General features: G+C 39.6%; 1 protein-coding gene across 1 annotated transcript; it reads right to left on the reverse strand.

Annotated features, from left to right (window-relative positions):
* Window positions 1-21872, reverse strand: LOC105388267 (sterol regulatory element-binding protein cleavage-activating protein). The gene is made up of 22 exons (XM_048632606.1): window positions 21177-21872; window positions 20198-20319; window positions 19578-19688; window positions 19277-19385; window positions 18709-18889; window positions 18218-18363; window positions 15277-16428; window positions 14767-14975; window positions 13816-13969; window positions 13379-13472; window positions 12868-13028; window positions 12422-12495; window positions 12266-12309; window positions 11830-11954; window positions 10101-10452; window positions 6700-6859; window positions 6028-6105; window positions 5558-5667; window positions 4013-4160; window positions 2832-2977; window positions 2389-2509; window positions 1-1840 (listed from the first exon to the last, which is right to left on the reverse strand). The coding sequence occupies exons 1-22, from the start codon at window positions 21293-21295 to the stop codon at window positions 1707-1709; spliced, it is 4050 nt and encodes a 1349-aa protein (XP_048488563.1). The 5' UTR covers window positions 21296-21872; the 3' UTR covers window positions 1-1706.
* Window positions 21873-26054: the final 4182 nt, after the last annotated feature.

Raw genomic sequence — 26054 nt, forward strand, 5'->3', positions numbered from 1 at the left:
ACGGGCCTATTATATTTCGACGACTGTAAATAGGTAATACATTCATTCACTTCTCAGAATAGACTAGAAGCACAGCTTTACCGTAGAAATACCAACAGTATATCTATATCTATATTTAAGCATTAATGAAACAACACATAATATATATAAAGTAACTAGTCAATTGTTGTTAAATATGTAATATTTTTTTGTGATTTATGTACTTAATTCGTAGGTAGTAAGCTATATTTGTTCTATATGTCTACTTGCAATAAAATACAAAACACTTTATTGCGTCAAGGCTAGATATGCAATTAAAAGGAATTGTCTTTGTTGGACTTGGAAGTAGGCGGTTTTATGACTGAATAGCTATTTCTAATAGAAAACGTTATGTAATAATCTGAATAGTATCTACTAATTTAATAGATCTGAATTAATTTAACAGTTTAATATACACGATGGAATCCATCCATACTATGTAAAACTATGACGATGATATTTTACAATAACATTATATTTTAACAACATTAATCTGTGTTAATCTTGTTACTTTCAGTTTTTTTGTATTACGATTTAAATTATTATTATATATTTTTGTCACAAGGGCAAGTCAAAGGCAAAAGTTAGTAAGTATATAATAAAAAACTGCTTTTTAACCGTCCTTTCTCTTAATAGAAAAACAAGTACACTAACGATGACTTGCACAAAGGAACTAATGTCTAATAAACATTACATCTATTGCTTTGGTAGTATATGGACAGAAAGAGGCAGACAGATTTAATGCCGACATTAGCTTAAAGTTCCTTGTATACATATATATGTTAGAAATAAGCGTATAGTTCTGATTTTATGTCACAAATGTAGTTATTTGGTTCGTGCAATCCTAATTATAGTTACGATTACTCAAAACTGCATTACATCAGATCCTACTTAATCATTCAATAATATTAGTAAAAAAATAACGCATTAACGCTATAAATAGCAATTGGATTTATCTATTATTTAAGACCGTACTATCTGTACCTTGGGAAAACATGTTAATTATATGGATTGGTAGTTGAAGACTACCATATCTAGTATCTACCGAAGATATCTTGTTTAACAAGTAGCAAAGCAACACTGCTATAAAAAAGTCTTACGGTCAAGTAACATGTTCATATGTAAAAAACATTATTAACGTGTTCTACAACACTAGAATAAACGACCAAGAATACAAAGCAATCAAACGTATAAAGGACGACAAAACTAACTTTGCAACCGATAAAAGTGCCAACCCCACAATGATTCTGATTAAGCTGCGTACAGACCTGCCAAACGAACGCCAACGAACGGGTTTCGTTAAACTTCGTTGCTGCAATCTGCCCTGTATTATGTAAATAAGTATGATAAATATCCATCGTTGGGCGTTCGTTGGACCGGTCTGTACGCAGCTTAAAACAACCACTAAAGAAAAATAATCTCCCATCTTTCCCAATGGGGAATAAAATCAAGTGAAACTTCGGCAGCACTATCGAGTGTGCCTTTCAGTTTCTGACCAATTACATTATTAGGGAGAAAAAATGGCGACCGAATCAACCAATTAGAACGGGGGAATCGGGCCTACTCGACAGTGGCGACATCTGGAATTAGTTTTACGCTTTCCTCCCCATTGCAAAGTTAGTACTTTCGGTCTCTACGCGTAGGTCAACAATTTCGAACATGGAGTAACATTAATACCTGGCAACACTTCATTCATTCTTCATATCAGAGAGCTTGGAGACTAGTGGGAACCTCACTATTCTGAGTTGGTTGGCGTAATCGCAGACTATTGCGTCCTTCAGAGGTTGGATCTGTCGTACGTAGATACAGCCGTCGTTCTGACCTGAAAGATAAACAGCTGTTAGTACTGCTTACTATTTAGAACCACACTGTATTACCATAAACATAAATAGTTTATTGTGTTGGGTGTTTAGAATGGTATTTTACATATTTATGAGGCTTTAGACAGTCACTACTTGACAGTGTTTAAGTGCTGATGGTAAGGTCCTTGTAAGGTCCACCAAGTTTGCTAGCAGGTTTGCCGCAACCACTGAGATTTTTTGTAGCAATCTTAGAATGAAAAGTAAGCTAGGACTTACAACTGACATGGCTTTCTATTTGAACGAAACATTTGGGGACTGGGAGTATTGTTATTATTATTATTAAATACTTTATTGCACAATAATAAATTTATGTACATAGGCGAACTTAATGCTAACAGCATTCTCTTCCAGCTAACCTTGGACAGGGGAGTTGAGAGGAAGTAGTGAGGGAAAGTTTCTGAGGGCACTTTTGGGTATTTATTAGTGGTAATCAATGGATAGTTTAAAGGGTGATCGTAAAAACTAAAAGATTCAGACACACAATAGGTGCCGAAGCGCCGTCGCTCACCTAACAGCACCCTGCGTATGACGTCTCCGCTGCTGAGGTCATACACCACCAGGCCGCTGCGGTCACCCATGAGCAGCAGTGTATGTGTCAGAGGCAGCATCTTGGACATGTAGTTGAGGCCCTGAGGAGAACGTGGGGTCAGTTATTTGTCACAGTTTTTACGTTTTCTTATTTTATATGCGCTTTAAATGCTCTTCAAGCGGAAAATATCGTGATTTTTTACAGAAATTTTAATACTGCTTACTATGATTTAGTATTTTGATTAAAGAATAAAATGAAAAAGGATTCAAGTAATTTTAATATTTGACACTTTAATTTATATAAAATTCATAGGTACCATCGCTCTTAACCTGATTGCTATGATGGAAGATGCTCAAAATGTGGGGTAAAACAACCTGCTTCCGTGATCTCCCCCGAAACTAAGGGCCACCCAGTATACTCACAATGTGCACAGTAGTGAGCAGGTGTCCCTGGAAGCGGTCCCACACGCACAGGCGCTCGTCGCTGCCCGCGGAGACCACGTAGCTGGCCGTGTAGGCGAGTGACGTCACGGCGCCGGCGTGCGCTTGCGTGCTGTATAGACATGCGCCTGCGGAGAGAGGGGAGGTTAGTTGGGGTTGTGGTTGAGTGGTTTGATTGTGTCACAACAAATGATTCTCGACATCTATGTGAAAGCCAAACTATGGTATAATTAATGGACGACGAAGACAAAGCGAAAGTGTTGTGGTCATATCAATGATATTTAACAAAATGGCGGTCATCCGCCAAGGAGCATTTATGAACGAATGTCAAAGTGATATTCCGTGCGCGTTTAAAGTTTTTGTTACAATTGACCAATAGCAGCCGAGCGGTATACCGCGCTCTAATCGCGTCGCGGGATATTTAACACATTATTCAACCCGCGTTGCACTGCCAAGGAGATCTAAACGCGTTTGAAGCGCTTTTAAGGAGCTACTAGGTATTTCCTAACCTAACTAATGATGATTATGATTCTCCACCTAGTGCCTCTGCTCTGGATAATTGGATATGCTGTAATTATCATCTGTTAAGATGCTGTGGCCACTGATGATATATAATAAACAGTACCAGTATGCAGATCCCACACACACAGCAGTCCGTCCTGCGAGCCGCTGCCCCCGATGGTGGGGGTCGCGCGGTCGATGAAGCAACTCGAGATGGCCGCAGTCACCGAGTTAGTGCATCTTGTGGTAATGTTACTTTACTCCCAATGTATTAAGAGACCGCTTAAGATCGACTCCAATCTATGGTATGATTATGGACGATAAATGTCATGCCATAGTGTTGTTGTGTTAGTGTTGCCAATTATAGGTATTTAACAAAATGGCGGCCATTATCAAGTAGCATTTCTGAATGACAAGACCGAGATTCTGTGTGCGTTTTTGCTACAATAAGCGAACAGCGGCCGAGTGGTATATACCACGTTCTATAATGGTGGTATACCGCGCTCTAATAGCGTCTCACAGTATTTAACTCCTTTGCGTTACATGATGCAACTTGCATCTCAAAGAAGACCTCGAAACTGTTTTCGGAAACGCTTTTACGGAGTTTCTATTTACTAACCTAACTAATGATGATTATCATAGTACATTATAGTTCACATTACCAGTATGCAGGTCCCACACACACAGCAGGCCGTCCTGCGAGCCGCTGCCCCCGATGGTGGGCGTCGCGCGGTCGATGAAGCAGCTGGTGATAGGCCCGCAGTGGCCGTGTAGCGTGAAGAGGGGGCTTAGCTCGTCGGCCGTGAACACCTGGTGGGTTAAGAAGGGGGTTAGGGGTTCTATTCTATTCTATTCTCATAGGGGGTGAAGTTCCTGTACGTGGCTCTCTCGAGTGGAACCTTTGTACATATCCCCTTGAATTCAGCTCAGCCAGCCTAGCTCCCGAGTAAACTGGAGTAGCAGGCCTGGGTGTTGTAATAGCTGAGGTAGGCGCTCTGTTGGTCCAAGAATAGATAATCTTGTTTCTGTAGTAGGTGGACAAGCTAACAGAATATGTTCAACCGTCTCATCTACTTCCTTACATGTCCTACATAAGGGACTAGTTGAGTTACCTATGGTATACAAGTGTTTATTCACGCAACAATGTCCTGTTATTAATCCTACCATTAATGATATGTTACTACGGGACAGGTTGAGTAAGTAGCGTGTAAGTTTATGGTTGTGTGATAAAATAAACGCTTTAGTTTGTCTGCAATCTACACGATTTTTCCACTCCTGATTGTGTTCAGATAGTGTTTTATCGGTGAGACATTGCCTTATTGCCTTTGATGACAAAGTAATAAATGGTTCTGGCCCTATTGGTAGGGTATTTGATCCCATTCTTGCTAGTCGGTCAGCCTCGCAATTTCCTATGTTGTCGTTATGACTTTTAATCCACTGTACTGTTACATTATTTGAAATGCTTAGGTTTTCCAGTGTTCTGTGACATTCTAAAATTAATTTAGATTTTGTTACAGTTCTGCCTAAGGCACCTAAAATAGCCATACTGTCTGTGTAGAAGCAGATATTGCTATTTTTTGTGTCTTTTATTTGTGTATCTCCGTCAAGTAGGCTGGCAGCTTCTGCCTGAAAAACAGTAGCTTTGTTTCCGAAGCTGACAGAGTATTGTAAATTAAGTTCTGGGCAGAAGACACCTCCACCGCTGCCCTTCTTGTTCATTGGCTCCGTCAATGTAGATATTGATGTCGTCGGGGGTTAGTGGTTTAGGAAAAGGAATTTTAGCAGTTATGATCATGGTGTTGTTTACGGACGTTCCTGTTGGCATCTCTTCTTAGCGTGTCGGCGGGAAACACTAAACACTAGAGCTTTTCTAGGGTGTGTCACTGTGGTAAAAGGATAAGGCGGTCAGAATAGCGTCAGTTGCTGACTGTGCACCTACTTCATACTTAATTCTTCCTTAAAACTTCAATTTTGTTATAATAATATTTTTAGTATAGTCATAGTCAGGCCAGCGGCCGCTACATGGGTTCGCTATCGGCGTTCCACCAATCACGCATAGCGCCGTATTTATAGCGAATTGTGTTATAGTGACGTTTATGTTCGTGGATGTCGAATCCGTATAGTGGCAGCAGAATCGTCAACGCGTAAGTATTTTTTTCTTTTTTCTTATGACTATGGGGACTTATACGTTAATTCTAGATACATACTTTGAGCACATGATCCTGCCCTCCAGTCAGGATGCGCCCGCCCTCGCAAATCAGCTCGCTGATTGGCTGCTGGTGCGGCCGGCACTGCGCCAATCGCACGCAATGCACCTCTGAAATTAACATTGTGAATAGGTAGGATTAGGAACGGAAATATACCTACAGGTTTTTGCAAAAATTGTGAAGTAGCTGACATGGTAGAAATGCTTCCTCATATAAACTTTGTTGGTTGGCTTTAACATTCGTAGGCTGGTCGTTACTCATTCCTTCTCCCACTTCATCATCGTCATCATCATTAGCCTATATAGCAGTCCACTGCCGGACGTAGGCCTCTCCCAAAGCACGCAACTGAATGCGATCTATAGCTTTCCTTCTCTAACTTATAGAACAGCTATCAATTTCATATTGTTTCTTTATCTGGCTGTGCTATAATGTCCCTTACAGTTGACAAGTCATTGAGAAATAGTCCTTACCCTCTCCGTCGCTAGATTCAGACTCGTATGAGAAGCTCGCTCGCGGTATGCACCCAGCCGACCCCGTGCGTTTGTGAGCTGCAATAGAAATTAACACTAGGTTAATATATATACATTTCTTCCTGTATGTAATACATAATGGACCATTAAGATGCTTGCTTGGGATAATTTGCTGGATACAGGGTGGAATTTTATGAGTGGACAGCTGCTTTTCCGCGATTTCAGCACAGGTCTCATAATGAAAGTTGCTAAGTGTATACGGGTACATTTGACCTGGTATTTGTCACTGATGAAAATTGGTACTCACTTTAGGACCGATACCAGTACATTGATCTAGTATTGAGTTTGTCACTGACAAAAATCGAACTGCAGTTACTTACTTTCAAAAGTTACTTTGGGTACGTCACTGATAAAATTCCACAAGACCACCACAGGCAGGGAATCGTTTTATCAGTGACCAGCTGTCTTATAGTAATTTCAGCATCGTTCCCACAGTGAAAGTTACTTATTATGACGGGTATTGAGTGTATCACTAATAAAATTCCACCCTGAATACTCACTTTCAAACAGTAATACAGGTGCATCACTGTAAAAATTCGACCCTATTCTGTTGAATTCATCGGTAGGCACACTGATAAACCCCCCCCTACGCACGTGCACACAGAAACTCACCCCTAGCGGCGGCGGGGGCGCGGGGCGCGGCGTCGACGCGCAACAACACGAGGTGTCCGCCGAGCGACGCGGCCGCCACGCGCCGCGCGCCGCGCCACAGCCGCGCCACACACACGCCCAGCTGCGGGGACGCCCGCGCACTCGACCACCACCAAATGCCCTGTGGAGTGAAGGGGGTAAAGTTAAGTAGGTTATAAATGTTGGGTTGTAAAGAACAAGTGATAGTCACATGGCAATATATCCCTATGGTCTGTTTTTTTTTTTATCTCAGATACTAAATAGACAGTTTCTGAATGTTGCATCAACAGTCGACTGTCACGCGATTAAGGGCCCGTACAGGGTGACGTGCCGCGCCAATTTTGGGTTTTCAATGCTCTTCACACAGCACACGCAGTGACACGCACACATGTAAGTTTGCACAGTGGGTCGATAAACTTTTACTCGCCAACTTTATTGACAATTATGTTCAAGTACATTTTGGGTGATTTTAGGGTAAGTAAGTATAATTCTTACTTACACTGGTAGGCACCAGGAAAGAGTAGAAGTTAATAGGGGTGCCACTTTACTCTATACTCGGAACCCGATTAGCTTTCTCAAACCAATGTGGTATTTACTTGTAGAAAGGTAACTAAAAGTATTAAAGTGTAGATAATAAGTTTCGGGCATCCTCCAGCCAACTGAACCCCGACGACAAAGCAAAGTAAATACATAGTGTCGCAATAGGGCTATACTAAGCCAAAAGGGGATGACTCAAGGGGTCATTCTGAACAACTTTTGTTCTACGAGATTTGCAAATTCGCGAAAAAAAATATTCGTTTTCCATGGTAAAAAGTCACATGTCCAACAAAGTTTCTATGAAAAAGGTTTTTTTTTGTTAATTTCCAAAACTCGTAGAGCAAAAGTTCAGAATGACCCCCTGTCTTACTCCTTTTTACCCGACTGCCGAAGGAGGAGGGTAATGTTTTTTGATTGTATGTATGTATATATGTATGTTTGTCTGGTTCTTTGTTCCCTCCTGTAGCCTAAACGGCTTGATAGATTTTGATGTATGAGGTATTGTTAGAAGCGTATTGATGGCGCGATGGCTATAGGCTATGTGACGTTCCATTAAAATGTACATAGCGCCCTCTTGAGGACATAACGTGATGATCGAAAAAATAATAATTCAACTTTGCCGTGTAAGGTATCAAATGAATGGACTTGATTTTCACATTACAAAAATATGCATATTGAAGGTATTTAAATAACAACACCAAAATTATTGAAATAAAAAATGATCATGAACTATCTACCGACGTAAAATTTCATAAAATAAAAACAACTAAAAAGTTACAAATAAAAAAATACAATTATAAAAAACTAAAAACCTGACTGTACGCTAAAAACATGAAAACGAGTCCCAATGTTAATGGAAAGTATCGCAGGCGGGGACCAACTTGACCGCCACTCAAGGCCGTTTTCTAAGTAACATTCAGCTAAATGGTGAACCCTCTGCTGGTATAATTTGTTTATATACCGCTTTTTCAATACCTGTAAGTACATTTTTTGGCAGCATAATATTTTTACTTAATTTTAGGGTTTCGAACGTCAAAAGAAAAAAAGCAACCGTTATAGGATCTCTTTGTTGTCCGTCTGTCTGACTGACTGTCTGTCACCGCCCTTTTTCTCAGAAACGGGTAAAGATATCAAGCTTATATTTCGCATAGATGGGGAGTACCCCAAAAAAAATATTATGGTACTCCCTGTCCCACACAAGTAAATTGGGGCTTATATTTTTTCCAGTTATTTTGATGTGTATCCTTTTTTCTTCTTTGTTGTTTTGTATAAGTATGTGTTTCTTTTCTTTAAATCTGTATTTTTTTGTTCCTGTCTATGTGTCGAAAAAATGTATCTTTATCTTCAAATCACGCCATCTATCGTTTGTTTTTTTTGTGGCTACTGTCTATAGAAGAAATTCCGTCATTGACAATTTTACGTTACGAATTTATTTTTATTTATTTTATTTTTATTTTTACATTTTCGTGGAGAATCAACAGCATTTTGTTAATAAATAATTATTACTTATGAACACATAACAACTTGATGCCATTAACAGAATGAACTTAGTAAACCCAGTAAACCTAACACATCCAGAGGAAAAACAAAATCTCTTTCTCTCTCTCTGAAAAACATACTTAATAGCCCAAACTCGATGCTTTTAGCTATTAACATCTTTGAAATAAAATTGAGCCACCACCGTGTTACTGCCCTCATCAGATCCTCACGAGACCATACCTCAACCAGCACCAAGAGACTGTATTTTTGATCCCTAACCTAATGTTCGTGCGTATTGTCATCACTTAGATCCATTCGCTATATTCCTGCTCCTCATCAGACCTTTACGAGACTGTAATATCACGAGAATATTGCACACTATCTAATTTAATTTAATGTATTGAATATACTGGAAGAATTATGCTTCCTCAATTTCAAATCAAATTATGTTGGTGTCATAAAAGTTGAAAAAGTGCAATGACAACCAATGTGCAGTGATTTTGTATCTGTACACGATAAGATCGCGAGCTGTCAGTGCTGCCTAAACCGACGTGACCCTTCTTTGGAGGCCAGCGGCCAACTGAGTCAAACGTCACTTGTGTTTATGATTTTATAACACAGAAAGCCGCCATAGATATTTGTATGAAGATTTGAGGGAAAAAAATTGCTCAAGTTTGGGATTAATTTACACAAAATAAGTGTGTGTTTATTAAAAAACAAGGTATTTAGCGCCTAGTCCAAGCCTTTAACTTTATAATATGATAAAAATCATATGAAAATTCTTAATAATTACGACACAGTTGTTACAATACGGGAGTGTGATTGACTGGTTTTTCTTGATATTCTGAAATTAATTTACAATTAACCATAATCATTTACTTAAATTCGAATGATTCAGCACCTAGCTAGACTCTTCAACTACCTGTGTGATTTTTTTCAAGGCTGTAGAGCATCATTTACTACATAATTCTATGACAATGCCAACCCTCGATTCCCTATTGCAGACCCTTAAGTGACGATCTATTGGCGGGACAATCGACTATTGATGAATATATAAAAAACAGACTATAAGTAACTCTTTTTTCAGCCGTTAACAATAAAATAAGTCGCAGGTAATCAATGATTTGATTTTCAAGCATCTCTAAATCTCAAACAGGCCGTTTGCTCATAGCAGCCGTTTTACAGGATATTTTTTATTCGTCAATTACGTATGGAGTTATTTGAATAAGTTCACACTAAACATATATCTAACAATGGAAAGTCGCTTCTATAGGTATTCTATTTCTTTCATAAATCATTATAAAGGTACACATAAAAACACACAATGCTCGCATGAAAACCCTAGCACAATCACATGAAAAACTCACCATAAGTTTCCCAGAAGTGGCTTCCCAGAACTCAAGCCGGCCGTCCGCACAGCCCAACACAATCAAGTCATTGCAGAAATCTACGCACCAAATAGGAGACTCACTGACATCCCTACAACCCCACCCTCCCTTATCACTATACGTCTCACTCTTCACTTCACTTTCACTTAAAACTATCTTTGGCTTAGTCCGGTTTCTCAAACTGGACTTTTCGGCACTGTTGAATTTGAAAATGTCACTGCTTTTAGCGTCTGAGTCTTCGGTTGTCAGTTGGTTTGTTATGTCGATGTTTTCTTTGGATTCCAGACCGTTGAAGTCGGCGTGGTCTGTTTGTTCGCTGCAGTAGAGTTCTCTGGAAGACATAAGATTGTTTTTGTAGGTAAATTAAGAAATAATTTTAAAAAGTACGAATGCATTAGTCCACATCCTAAAGACATCGCTTTCAAATTCAAATTCAAATCATTTATTTATAAAATAATATTTATACGTCACAACTCACAAATCATAATTACAATCACAAATCATAATCACAAGTTATACTTATTACATTTTATAGATAGGTACATTAGCTAATTAAGTATGTAATATTATTTAGGTAATTACAATTTAATTTTAATGTTAATTTATAATGTAGTTTAAAATACAGTAATTTTACAGATAGGTAGGTACAGGTTGTTATTGCAATTTAGTTGGTAGGCAAGGTTGGGGTCACAGAGGACAACGAGGCAGGGAAGTCAGTGAATTTATAAATAGGCATATTAACCAATATATTTTTAAGTTTTGCGATGAAAACGGTTTCAGATTTTGTTTCTTTTACGTTATCAGGCAGTGCATTGTATACTCTGGGAACGAGAGTGTTAATACATTTATCAGACTTGGCGAGCCTAGTCGCGGGCGCGATCAGCTGGTTACGCCGCCGGGTGTTGACCCGGTGGAAGTCTGCTTTAGTATTAAATTTGTCAAGGTTACGCCTTGCGTATTTTGCAACTTCTAGCGAGTATAGGCACGGTAGAGTTAGGATGTTACAGTTTTTAAATAATTGTTGAGCGGGACAGTCCCATGGTTTGTGAGCAATTATTCGTACGGCACGTTTTTGGAGTCTTAGTATCCTTTCGGAGCACGCCGCATTACCCCAGAGGTCAACACCGTATGATAGAATCGAGTGAAAATATCCGTAGTATGCTTTTTTCATATTTTCATTAGACAAGCTACGAGCCAGACGGGACAGCGCGAAGCACGCGGAGGCGAGGCGGGCGCACGTGACGTCAATGTGGGGCGCCCAGGTGAGGCCGGCGTCGATCACGAAGCCGAGGTACTTCACCTGGTCCACCTGCGGCACCGCCACTCGTTTGGCAGAGAAAATAATGCATTCGCTAATACTTATTGAAAAAGTTACCGTGCTTTAAACGAGCCAATGAGAACACAAGACTACCAGTGCTATCCCCGCACCAACCACCTTTTAGGGTGTTTTTAAGGCTGTTTTAACAGCATGCGGATTTCATCACGCACGCTGGACGGCACGCCATGTTCTTGCATCTCGCGTGCATATTCCAGGCGTTACAATAAATACTTGTATGTATCCCGCGTACGTGACTAAATCCGCACGCTGTTAAAAACGCCCTTAGGGACATTATAATATATTGATGTTTGATTTGCTTTTGATCGTATATAAATGGTGTGTAAAAAACTTTTTCCATCTATAAGTAATAAAAGTAATTACCACACTAACCTGTAAGTCTTAGCGAAGCTATACTTGGTTGAGTCGACCTGCGCTAGCGGTGCCTCCGGAGCTCCCGCTCTGAACCGCAGCCCGCTGAGGTGGCTGCCGAGACCGCGCCGCAGCTTGTGCGGCCACTGGGGGGAGATGGTGAATGAATATGTGGGCATGTCGTAAGAAGTTGCCGTAATCCTACTATAATATTATAAAGGCGAAAGTATGTGCGTATGTGTGTGTGTGTTTGTTACTACTTCACGTCAAAACGGCTGAACCGATTGTAGGTAATGAAATTTGGTGTGAGGTTAGCTGACACCCTGGATTAATACATAGGCTACATTTTATAGTAGAATTCCCACAGAAAAACTTTTTAAGGCGAAGCGAAACTATCGGGAACAGCTACTGTTGAAAAAGTATAACCCGTGCTTTATATTATATTTTATAAACTTACCTCACTATTTTTCGGTTGTTCTGTGACATCGGGAGGGATGGATACTGAAATTTTAAGGCATCTTTTTATCTATGTTCTTATGTAATAAAAAAATTATAATTTAATAGGTACGCAATATTGATTGAATATAACTAATAATATTCGATATATTTTTACCTTCTACAATTTTAGGCTCAGCCTCTTTCTTTGAATTCATTTTATCGTACAGTTCTTTTTGTAATTTGAAATATCTGAAACAATGAAGAAAATGTTAGAAACACGAAATATTTAATTACTTCAGTCATGTATCATTCCGATCCGTGTTTAACAAGCATTAGCTATAGCAATGGAAAATAAAATAATTGATCGCACTGAAGACACTTTTTAGCCCCCCCTTACAGGTGTTGGTGGAACATTTTACAAAACCACGCGATGCTATTGGTGCTCTCTATGCCGCGCTCGGCCGCTATTGGTCAACTCACTTGTGCCTATCTATGTGCGTTATGACCTCCCAGTTCTGCTGGTCCCACAGCTTGATGGTGCCTTGACAACCACGCGCTTGATGGTGCCTTGACACCATTGGTGCTCTGTATGCCGCGCTCGCCCGCTATTGGTCAACTCACTTGTGGCGGTCGATGTGCGTGATGACCTCCCGGTTCTGCTGGTCCCACAGCTTGATGGTGCCGTGCAGACAGACAGACAACACTCGGTCAGCATCAGTGACTAGACATTCCACCTCGAACTGGTGGCCGGAGACCACGAGCGGGACCGCTTCTAGGACCAGCTGGGGAGAAGGTGGTGAGTTGGTAAGGCTTTGGAAATATTGGGACGGATTAGATTAGGTACAGTCATGGGCAAAGAATACTGACCCCTCTCGGAGTGGCAGAGTTTTAGGACTTAAGTTTGCTAGATCTGTATAGATACACAGTCAAACTACTGTCTTTCGTATGTAACATCGCTATGGGTTTGAATGGGACGTCGCATCACAAAAAACAATCACAGGCTGCACAAATTCCTTATTTTAATCGCACGCTTTAGAGATGCATGCTCTTAATAAAATAGGGTTCCCGTATGTCGCAGAAAGTCTGCCGTAAGTATTTTGGGGCTCTTACAAGTAATTTATCATAATATTACCTGTACTGCTGGTTGTTTGGAGATGATCTTCAGGTATTCCTCCTTCTCGGTCCAGCTCGCGCGCCACTCCGCGTAGTGCCGGGAACACACGCATCTGCAAATATACGCACGTTTTATAAACTTTGTCCTTACATAAACATGTCTTTTTAAAGAGAATCGAGCGACATTCGAGACCGTGATAGTTTATCTCGCTTGCTTTAAAGTCTACAGCATGTTACAATATAGTAAGCTAAAAGGGGTGACAAAAGATTGTTATAAAACATTTTTGTTAATAGCCCTGTATAAGTATCCCTATTTCCACATTTGAAGCATTGCGGTGTTTCATATCTTGGGTATGTGGCTTCAGAGCTTCACATAATAGCTTTATAGTTTAGAGTCAATAAAAAATATTTCTGAAATGCTACAAATAACCAGCCAGCCAAGCAAACCCAACTAACCTGTAAAGAACCACCATCATATAAGCTATAACAGCGACACTGATGCAGCACAGTATGGCCAGCAGCAGTATCTCCATGGGAGTCGTCGGGTAGATAGGTAGGTCCGTCGCTTTGCCCCAAGCGTGGGGTGGGGCGGATTCAAATGTGTCGAATTCTGTGGGAGAGAGAAATAGTTTAGACAGGGTGGAAGTTTATGAGTGACGACAGGTACCTAACACACTAAAGTACTTCATAAACTAGGACTACGTTTATTTAGGAGCCGGCAGTGCAAAAAATAATTATTATATTAAAAATAAAATAATATAAATTTTAGAAATACATTTGTAGTTTACGTAGGATTTCTTATCACTATCAAACAATGTGTATATATGAGCACTGAGTCGAATACATTGACTTATCGATAAGACTACCAGTATGAAAATTAAAATTAAAAAATATATTTATTTAAACTAAAGATTATGAAAGTTACAAAAAATATAGGTTGCAGTGTTTGGTAAAAAATAGAAGGTGGTGATATAGCAAGGGCTACCACATCACACTAGGCTAGGCCTGTGTCGTGGACGTATCTAAGCACACAACTGTGCATCAAACCAAATGTTTGCCCATAGATTCAAACCCTAGAACCTTGGCTCCTGATGTAGATTTACTACCACCTGAACTAAGGTATATACTCCGATCTATTACAAAAAGGTGCACATAGGCTGGCATGAACTGCCACCTGAACGTAAAGTATACAATTAGTCCACAATTATACTACTATACAGTAAACCTAGGCTGTTTTCAAACGTAGGTGAATTTCATCACGCATGCGGGATAGCACGCCATTTTCCCGCGTCTCGCGTGCATATTCCACTCGTTACAATAAATACTTGTATGAACACGTGCGGGGCAATCCCGCGTGCGTGATCAAATCCGCATGCTGTTAAAAACATCTTTATTTAATTTACTGACCCGGCAATATATCAATAGGGTCCAGCGCAGCAGCCAACGCCTGCCATCTTAACGGCGGCGGGTCTCTCTCATCCGGGCGGCTCACTCCGACAGCCAGCTCGGGACTCGCGCGCCAGCTGAGCAGCGTCGCTGGGAGTAGGGCCACCGAGCGGCCCGAGACCGACGCGTTGTACTGGGAGAGGATGGATGACCAGTGGTAGGGGGACAGTCTGGAATGGGTGAGAGGTTTGTGGTAAATTATGTTAAATGGTCTAGCAGATATAAAGAAAGAAAGAAAATAAATGGCGTCTTGCCTTACAACGCACCTTCGAAGAGACTTTAGTGTTATTGTTGTTGATTTCATAAGAATCTTAGATTCATCGTAGTTCTACAACAGGTATTAATAGTAAGGGACTACTTATGAGTAAAGCCGCGTACGGATTGTTGTGGGGATATTCGATGACGAGTTGTGAATTATGGATAGTTGATGATGATAAAACTCTACCTACACCATAAAATACTAAACATTACCTGGACCACGGGCGGTGATGCGGCGAATGCTTCAGAAATAGCGTCTCATTAGCTCCGGACGCCGTTTTATCATCCACCTCCATGATCGGCGAAAACATCGCGCTTTCCGACGACTTATAGAACGAATACATATTCTGACTCTGTGTACTCCGTTCTGTGGTCTTCACGGTTTCCACTACGTCATTCCTCTCTGGACTACTCACGAAGTAATCTACCACTCCAGAGTTGTACACAATCATGGAGATCCACACCAGCATCCAGAGCATAAACGCTCGTTGAAAGAAGCGAGTGCGTGCCCAGAAGTTAACCAAACGGATCCGCTTGGGAACCCTATTGTCTGGGTGTTTTGGACTACTGTTTCGTTTCGCTACCACATCTGTTGGTGACGATTGAGCTAGCCCGTTCAATCTGGGATGGGATTTCGATTTCGTCAATGGGCTGCTTTCTTCTGAATGGCTTTTGTTGTACCGCCAGTTGAGTGAACTGCTCGAGTCGAAGTACTGTTTGAGATGCAACTTGTGGCTTTGTTCTTGGAAGTATTCCATACGTCTCACATCTATACCGAGGACGGTCGCGAAAAACGTCATCTGGACAAAATAGTCTGATAGCAAACTCACAATCATAAAGATCGAGAACTCTTGAATAAACGGAACGAAAGTGAAAAAGCTGACGGTGAGTATTGTGATTTCTGTTAACAGATTCTTCGTGATCGACCATCCTTCTTTGCTCAGGCCTTGAGCTAGCCTTATCTTAACATCCAGACGGGAGTCAGTCGACGTCACACTTTTCGTCAACACAAGCACATTTTCCAGGCCAACAATGATCACTAAATACGGGAAGATCTCTTTGCCTTGTAGACTGAGCGAGAAGCCGAAGTAGAAGCATATTCCTATGGACATGGACAGGCTTCCAGCCACGGTGATTACGGCACACGCTGCCAGGCCAAGCTTCGACTTGATGAACTCAATTTTCCTCACAGAGAAGTAGACATAGAGGAATATTCCTATGAAGGTGATGGAGAGAGGTATAAACTCGTGGTAGTTGAATTCTCCCGGGTAGTAGATCAGTGTGACGTCATCGGTGTGTGAGGAAACCGTCTCTTGGTATAAAGGGTACATTTTCTGCAGCTTTTTCGTTAGCGACTTGATGTATCTGAAAATTTAATGTGATCAAGTTAAAAGTAGTTAAGATTACTAGTTATTAAATCAATTGTTTTTGACACTCCCCATTACTACACTATCATACAAATTGAACAATACAGATCCCAATAGAATAAGGCTTGTAAATAAATATACAAACTAAAAATGGCGCCCGAACCCATGACTCTCATGCTATCACGATCTATTCGTAGTTTCTCCATTCTCTCGCTTATGTAACGGCCGCAATTTTAATATTGTTTCTTTAATTGCGGGTCCGAGCATTGGTCCGAGCATTGGTCGAAGATCTGCCGAGGATACAGTGTCGCCATTTTATCAGTAGGTGTAATCAGGGTATGTATGTAGTCGCCTTGGAGATCAACTAGTGTAACCCACTAAAAATGAATTAGGTATACCAAAAGATTCAGAATCGATTAAAGTCTGGACAATCATTCTAAGCTTTTTAAAAATGTGGGTTGTACTAAGTGGTACCTCCAAGGCGACGACATACATACCCTGACTAAACCTAGCGATAGAATGGCGAGACAGTCTTCGACCAATGAACGGCTAGCAATTGACCGAGTGCTCGGTACGTAATAACACGTACCCCTCATCGAGATGCTTGTAGAACACGGTGACCGCGTACTGGATGGCTCGCGTGCGCGCGCGCAGCGGGTATCGTTTGACGCCGGCATCGCGCAGTTGTAGCCCGAAGCACATCTCTGCGAGCGAGACCTTGGCCTTTTGCGTTATACTTTGTTGCCGCTCGGCAACAAACCATTCATTCTATCACTGGAATCTACATCCGAGTCCGCGTTGTTCTATGGGAATCTACGACTTTAGTCGAGCGCCACGCACTGCTTCACGTTGAAAACCGATTTTGTTGGTGCTGTCTGTTCTAGTTCGCTAGTACACTCCCGGGCAAAGAAACAGCTCCACTCACAAAATGCCGACACCAAACGACCCAACCGTTTTTTGTTCGTGATATCCTGATGCTCTGTTAAATTTACCTTAATGTTGCAGAAGGCGTCCTTAAGCTAGCTTTTTCCGTTTAGGAGTAATTTGGTGCTTTTCTCAGTGGAAACTTTTTATTGCCCGTGAGTGTACATTATACTTCAATAAAAACACGTACCCCTCATCGAGATGCTTGTAGAACACGGTGACCGCGTACTGGATGGCTCGCGTGCGCGCGCGCAGCGGGTATCGTTTGACGCCGGCGTCGCGAAGTTGCAGGCCAAAGCACATCTCTGCGAGCGACACCTTGGCTTTTTGGAGCTTTTGAGTACGCTAGTACGGTCAGCTGCATAAGTCGTTATACACTTCTGTACCTTGCCAAACTGACGAACCGTCAATATTTCAATGAATGGATAGGCAGTTTCAGATTGACAAGGTACAAGAGTGTATAGCTACTTATGCAGCTGACTGTACATTATACTTCAATGATAACACTTACCCCTCATCGAGATGCTTGTGGAACAGACACCTTGGCTTTTTGGAGCTTTTGCGCTTTGTGTCTGGGAATCTACGGCTTTAGTCGCGCCCCCCGCACTGCTTCACGTGGAACACAGATTTTGTTGGCGCTGTCTGTTTTATTACACTATAAGGCAGACAAATCTGTCCCCTCTCAGAAGCATTGTTACTATGAGAGGGGGGTCAGGTTTCTCTGCACAGGACCGTACATTATTCTTCAATAATAACACATACGCTAGTGTGTGGGCGACGACGGATTTGTCCACTGAATGGTACGGCTCGGGTTCAGCTCGCTCTAGTATGCTAGTACATTATACTTCAATGACAACACGTACCCCTCATCGAGATGCTTGTAGAACACGGTGACCGCGTACTGGATGGCTCGCGTGCGCGCGCGCAGCGGGTATCGTTTGACGCCGGCGTCGCGAAGTTGTAGCCCGAAGCACATCTCTGCGAGCGAGACCTTGGCTTTTTGGAGGTTCTGAAAATCGTATGAAGAGCATTAAAGACTATTTAAAAGAAATCGGATACTGATTATGTCTCTCGCACGACAAAAGCATGTTCAATACTTGTTTGTGCTGAAAGGAGTTCGTTTGGTGGCTGGGGCAAATAGATGGATTCTTGTAGTTACTGCAGAATTACTACTACTTGCAGAACTTATTCATAGAAATATTTGTTTAAAGATATTATTATTTTGTTGTATGATTTTGTTTGTGTTAAGTATATTATTTGATGCATGTTAACCAATATGTCAATAAGTTTAGCTATTTGGCGTCGCAAAGCACAAAAGATATAGCCAAACATAAAAATCCTAGTTACAAATTACCTGATGATTATAAATAGTGCTTATAATATTAGTGTCCAACGAGAACACTTGCAGGTTCTGTCTCCACAGGTTCGCTGGTGAGAGAATGAGACAGCTATATTCTGGCAAGACATGCTCCGCTTTCCCGTCGCGCCGTTTGAGGCCGTCCACCTGGTAGCAGTGCGACGCTAAAGTCGACTTTCTGTAGAGGGGAGAAGGTTTATTATGAGTAATTAGTTGGATAAATAATTGGTATAGAAAGGAGGTAAGTAATAATGAATAGATTGCTCTTTTGTTACATGTGGTTCCCAACATCTAAATGATCTGTATGGGATTTTACCAGAAGATTGATAATTTTACGGTTATTTATGGCCAAATTTCTAGGTAAAATTCAAGTTTATTGAGGAAAAAACAATGTTGGCAGAAACTCTTTCTCACACTTCACCTACATCTAAAATTTGATTCTTCAAAGGTTAACCATTTTTGCCAAGAATTTGGAACAGAGAAACCAAGAAAATGAGAAGAGATTTCATCATTAAGGCAAGGTTTTAGAGCTAGGTATTATAACATTGCAATGAAAGATATTTACGTTTCCGGATCCTCATGATTGCGTATGGTCTCCAGAATTCGGAACACCTCCTGAAGAGGCGCCCTGAAGGCGTCCCACATTTTCAGATTGCTGGTCCATGGGGAAACTCCTGAAAGATATCAATACAGTAAGTTTTGGTTTGTAAAAATTTGATAGATATATTATAATATTCATTCAAGTCATCTATTGGAAATTTATTATTATTTCTAATTACTTATTCCAAAATAATCCATAATGCCAAAGGATGTAATTTAATTAAACATTGTAAAATGCAATAATGCATACATTTATGGATGTTTACCTGTTTTCATTATAATCTGTTGCACATACAAGAGAGGTTTGTCTTTGGCCCACAGATAGGGAAGCTTCTGAGTTTCATTGTAAAAGAACTCTAACTGGAAGGGATCATAATCTGAAATGATAATAAAAGTTTTACAGGACACACAAGCTTTACTTAAAATAAATAATGGGTACAGCTAATTAAAATACACATATGCATTGTTTGAAAATCATTTTTTAAATGCACTATGATATTTGATAGAATCAGAAGACTCATACTGTATTTCTCAGTGGGGATGTTAGGTGCAGGTAGCACCTGGCTCTATTGAATGGAACCATTGTGCATATCCCCATTAAGTTCTAAACTGCCTTCCTAATCTTGGACCATTTTCCACCATGCTGGTAAAGTGCATGTTGGTGAGTTCACATCTAAATGTTCAGGTTTCACAATATATTTACTGAAGGGTATGTGCAATGCTTGTACTTGAATTAGATACTTATTTATATGGCTGGATATGGATTGAATCTACTACCCATCCATCTTCTCAATCGAAAGAAGAGATCTTATCCTATATACCACTATTGCTCCATGCCAGTATTTTGGCAAATGGTATAAAAGGATAGCAACATTATGTGTGTTACCTTGGCAATTATTGGTGCAGTCAGGGGTCTTCCGTGGCACGTCTGAGACAGGGGTTTCTTGAACAGGTAATTTTACCACAGTGGGAATGTTGCCAGGCAGTGGCACATTCAGGAGAGGATAGCTAAAATAAAGTCATCATTATTTATGGTAAAAAAAATGTTTTATGAAGGTGACATGTTGATTTAAAGATTTACCACCATATTCATAGATCTTGATAAGTACATTTATTAAGAACTTCCAAAATCAGCAATACATGATTGGCACAAGAGTGATGTTTCAGAAATAAAAGTATATATTTATGTATCACAATGATTCTCAAGCTGTAGTTACAGTTTTAGATCTGTGAATATGGGGGTTAAAAGCAGAAGGCAGGTTGGTAAATTAGTTATTATAAAATATCTTACATAGATTAAATAACTATTTATATTAAGTACTTAATTTCTGTTTTAAGTGTTATATTTTTATTGTAAACTTGTCTATCAAATTGGCTTAGCTGTAAGGGTAGACTAAGTTATTGAAATAAATAAATAAATAAATGTATAAACAGTGCAGTGGTAACATTATATTGCTGTAGTTGTAAAATTATAGTAAAAAATAATAACTTAGTCCTACAACCCACAATAATCGCAATGCACAATTAACCGCTAAACCAAAATGCATTTTTTCAATTCATTCGCAATCTTTTATTATTTCGAGTACCCCACTGGTGGTATCAACTTTTTCTTGGTGTGGTGTTAAAATATATGAATAAGCTAATGAAATCACATCGCACAGCAACAGCATATGTTTAATCGAATTAAATCTATAAGTAAATTGAAAAAACATATAAAATATGTCATTTATTTACAAGAAACAATACAATTGTAGTTAATGGAAGTTTTTCATGTTACATATATCATTTAATAGCACAATAATGACATCGCATGCAACCTTAACAATGCTTACTGTTCCATGAAACAATAAAGACTGTACACTTACCAACATATCAGGACAACAGACAAGGCAATGGAGACAGCCACGAACGGGTAGGATGAGCAGAACAGCCCATAAGTGTAGTAGATCTGAGCCACTCTCTCCGGAAGAGTTGCTCCCGCCATTTCAACTTTACAATCAGTCTCTATATATAATTTTTCATATTCATTTTACGACATTTATGATACCATCGCTTATACAATCACACAACTCAATTATACAATAGTGAAAGGACTTCGGTTTTACGTTATCATAGGCACACACATGGCGCGTTCAGTTTTAGATAATATTTGGTGTATTTTGCGTCATCCAATAACATGGCTTCTTTGCAGTTTGATTGTGTTCTTTTCTTTCTTATTATGGCGGCCCTTTGCAACTGTTCCGAGTGGAAAACCTACTGTAGAATTGAGTGGAAGCACACAACGCAATGTTGACGACGGCTTATCAAACCGTAATGTGTAAATAATACCAAATTTGAATGAAGTTTAATACACTAAATAAACAGTTGCCTTCATTTGACCTTCCTTTTGATGCACAGTTCGCTTGGCGGCTCCTTGATTTCAAGATTAATTAAATAGAGGATAATGTAAAAAAATATTTAATTCACATGGACGAAACATGGTGAAATTTTCAACAAAACAAATGTCAAATTTAATTTACGACGATTTTACGAGATTACTGACACTCGACGTCAATGAATCACAGAACACGGAATAGACTGTCATAAAGTGACAGCGACAGAATATATACGTCTAAAAAGTAAAATTTCCCCAGTTTTTTTCACATTTTTTTTTATTTTGTAAGACTTTTTTTATTTATTACTATAGGTACTTAAGTACAATTTTGTATAATTATAATTAATATTTTTCCAAATGAGTTTTCAATTGTGGTATGGTATACAAGTTAGGGGCCGTCCATTAATCACGTGAGGCTCAAAGGGGTTGTACGGAAAACCTCACCAAACATCACGAGGGGGGAGGGGGGGTCTCGTTAGACATCACGTGTATAAATTTTTTGTCAAAAAGCGCTAGGTATTTCTGAACCGAAATTTTGAACGGCGCAAAAATTTGAACGATTTGTAGTGTAAATTTTATTGCAAATACACATAAATGTTTTTCAATTCAAAACGCAATTTTCGTTATATTTTTTCTAGACTCAAATAGCGTTTACATAGACTTCCAAAAAAATACACGTGATCCAGGGGGGGGGTGGGGGGTCTGGTCCCAAACCTCACCAAATATCATCAGGGGGGAGGGGGGGGTCAAAAAATGACAAAAACTACCTCACGTGATAAATGGACGGCCTCTTACAGATGTATTGTAACAGGGAACGGAACACGGCGGCGTGCCGTAAGGTAAAATACGACTAAACTGCAGACTGTAGCATAGATACATTGAATTTATACCTACCTACGGATTTTAAACAAAAAATTCAGTGGTTTCTCTCGACATTGACAGCATTTATTAGAGGCTATTAAAAAACGACGTTATAAAAATTCATTTCTTAAATTTTCTTCTCCTTATTTTTAGTGTGGTTCCTGCCACCGCATGGTTCCTACCATATCGTTGAGATATCCAGAAAAAAAATAATCATACGTTTAAAAATGCAAACTGCTTTTGTAGCTTACATGAAATTTATAATAGGTTTAAGAGCACTGTATATTATTAAGAAATATTATAAATAAATTAACAATAAACAAACAAACAAACAATATTAACAATTTGCATGTACATTAAAATACGGTAATGAAAATTACAAAAAATAATTTCATTGTCTGACGTAATTGACGTATGGTTAAATACAGTGTCAAAATAATACACCTAATACAGTTATGATAACATGATAATTTTCGGGAAATAGTAGAGGGTATGGTATCCCCAATCTCAACAACGTTTGAGACGGCTGAATTACGCAACACAATGCTTCAGCTTCTTTTACTTCAACTTTTTCAAACGTTGCAAAAATGACATTTTGATGACACAAACTTGCAATAGTGTTGCTACACTAAAATAATACAAAAATTCATTCAAATATTTTTAAAAGAGGTTGCTTCGTTCGAAGATTTTCTAATATTTAAAATCATTATTATTAGTATTTAATTTTTAGTTATTTTTTACACTTTAGTCCCGCAGCACGGGTCCATTATCGACGTCGATAAATTGTTTAATAAGCGTTCCACCAATCACAGCGTCTTAGTTATGGTGAATCCATATATACACGTCTTCGTCGATAACAAACCCGTCCAACGGGGACTGAAGTATATCTGGCCTTGAGAATCAATAACCTTAATAATAATATTAATAACCTGAATGTGTTAATGTCGGTAGGTACTTAACCCGATTTCTCACAGGTCAGACCGCGCCAGGACAGAGCGACAGGCCATGGGAACCGTCGCCGCATCCGAAGTGGCCTGCGGTGGCCTAAACTCAACAAACGGCTCCAGCATCCGCAGACATGCTGATGATGCAATCAGGCCTGGCCTGTTATAGCACAGGCCGTGGGGCCATACTTTTAGGTAGGTGCTGTGGTTTGGTATTTAGACTATTTAGATACCTTCGCCTATTAGGATCCACTGCACTGTTCTATCGTTATTATCGTCATACCTTTAGGCGAAGGAAAACATTAAAGCACCACCAATACATTAAAACACCACCATCAGTGTAATTTGCGTTCATGGAGCTAGCTTTGGATAATAATATATGTACCTAAATTCCTATTTATTTTTAAAACAACGCTAATACTTACGTACTTCGGTACTTACCTCTAGTTATCTAACTTTGGACCTCTATTCTATTCTATTCTATTCTCTGTGGGGGTGTAAGTACCTGCACCTGGCTCTCTCGAGTGGAACCTTTGTGCATATCCCCAAGGTCTAAACTGCCTTCCTAAGCTTGGACCATTTCCCACCACGCTGGTCCACTGCGGGTTGGTGGGTTCACATATCTAGATGTGCTAGATCTAGATATGCAGGTTTCCTCACGATGTTTTCCTTCACCGTAAGAGCGATGGTATACATTGTACTTAAGTTAAAAGAACTCATTGGTACATGTCAGCGCCGGGATTCGAACCCGCATCTCTTGATTGAGAAGCGGGCGCTCACCCGACTGAGCTACCACCGCTCCCGACTGAGCTACCACCGCTCCGCAACTTTGGACCTCGAACTATGAACTCTTTTTGTTAAGTGTTTACTTAGTTGGTTTGATTAGGTATTGTTCCGTAATTTTAGGTACAAACTTACTTACCTACTTACTTAATGACTAAAAAGTTGAAGACTTCAGCAATATAATAGTTCATTTTAACTGTACAAATGAGGCTAATCCAGAATATCTTTAACGATTGTCGATCCAGCGTGGTGGTAGCTCAGTCGGGTAAGCGCCCGCTTCTCACGCAAGAGATGCGGGTTCGAATCCCGGCGCTGACATGAAGTTATGAGTTTACGGTGAAGGAAAACATCGTGAGGAAACCTGCATATCTAGATTTAGCACATCTAGATATGTGAACCCACCAACCCGCAGTGGACCAGCGTGATGGGTAATGGTCCAAGCTTAGGAAGAGCCAGGTGCAGGTACCTACTTACACCCCAACAGAGAATAGAATAGAATAGTTGGCACCAGCTAGATAATAACAAAATTAGTTATTTAGTTCTAAGTTCACTACCTATTTGTTATTTGTTTATTTATCGGGTCCGCAAGATGCTAACGACGAATAGCAAGATGATGTTTGGTGGGTAATATTTCTAGACTAATATACTAATCAATATTGCAGACGGCAGCGAAGCCTTTTGCCTCTGCGATTTGGTGCTTTTCACACTGGAAATTTTCATTGCTCGTCAGTGTATTTATTAACGTGAATAAGAATATAGTGTTTCCTTATTATTTAGTATAAGTAGTGTGGTAGGTTTACCTTGTAAGATCAACTAGATCATGCTGCTAAACTGGTAGGTAATTAATTAATTTATTTAACTGTAGGCAATTGTGATGTGTAAGTAACATATACTGCACCAAGGAAGTTTTTACGGTAGCTCTCCTTGAAAAAATCACAATTTACTTAACTATAAATAAATGAAGACAGTTAAAATAATTAAGTACTCACACCGGCGGAAAGTTAAATTCTTACCTAGTTATGTATAAGTGCGTGCATATACCTACAGTGAAAATTGCGCAGTATGTGGGCAGCAGCTTTACGTATACTTACAGGGAGGTATTTTATCAGTATGTAACCAGGGTATGGTTCACAACACAACTCCGAGAATCTTACTAATAAAATATGTATACCTTGTATTACCTAGTTGTAACAACGCAGCTAATCTGATACCTTTCACCATTTTATTTTATTGGTAACAAAAGGTACTTAATAGTTCATAGCTGTTGCATAGTGTTTTGTTTGTCAACGACACGAGAAGCATTTAAAAAAAATCTGCTTATCAACTTTTCCAAAGTAAATAAGTATAATATTAAATTTGATCTAACTATCGTTAAGTTTTATCTGGAGATTGAAAATTACATTTGTGTGGTACAGACCTACAGTGCCACAAACTTATCTGTTCCGGTGACAGCTCACATAACTAAATATCTAATATTTCTTAATTCTATAAGAATTTAAGTTTGTTCGAATTGTTAATTCGCTAAAAAACCCATCAAATCTTTTACAATAGTAAGTAGGTAATTAATGAGATATGGATCAATTTACTTTGCTCTCAGCGGAACAGATAAGTTTGTGGCACTGTATATCTCTTGGTTAAAGTTGTTCAACCAGTACAAGTAACAAGTTGTTAATTAAATATCGGATTACCTACTTCACAAATTTGTTATTTACGAATTTTAAAGCTGGCAACCCTACGGCAATCAGTTGTCATTGTGACTTCTTTATTCACCACTTGTCACT

This window comes from Plutella xylostella, chromosome Z (assembly GCF_932276165.1).
Source record: "Plutella xylostella chromosome Z, ilPluXylo3.1, whole genome shotgun sequence".
Classification (NCBI taxonomy): domain Eukaryota; kingdom Metazoa; phylum Arthropoda; class Insecta; order Lepidoptera; family Plutellidae; genus Plutella; species Plutella xylostella.

Coding starts and splice junctions, on each gene's coding strand:
- LOC105388267 (XM_048632606.1), bottom strand. CDS start 21,295: ATGGCGGGAGCAACTCTTCCGGAGAGAGTGGCTCAGATCTACTACACT. Junction 2,978..4,012: donor TGTGTGGGACCTGCATACTG/GTAATGTGAACT, acceptor CTCTCTCCGCAG/GCGCATGTCTATACAGCACG. Junction 1,841..2,388: donor CATACGCAGGGTGCTGTTAG/GTGAGCGACGGC, acceptor TTTATCTTTCAG/GTCAGAACGACGGCTGTATC.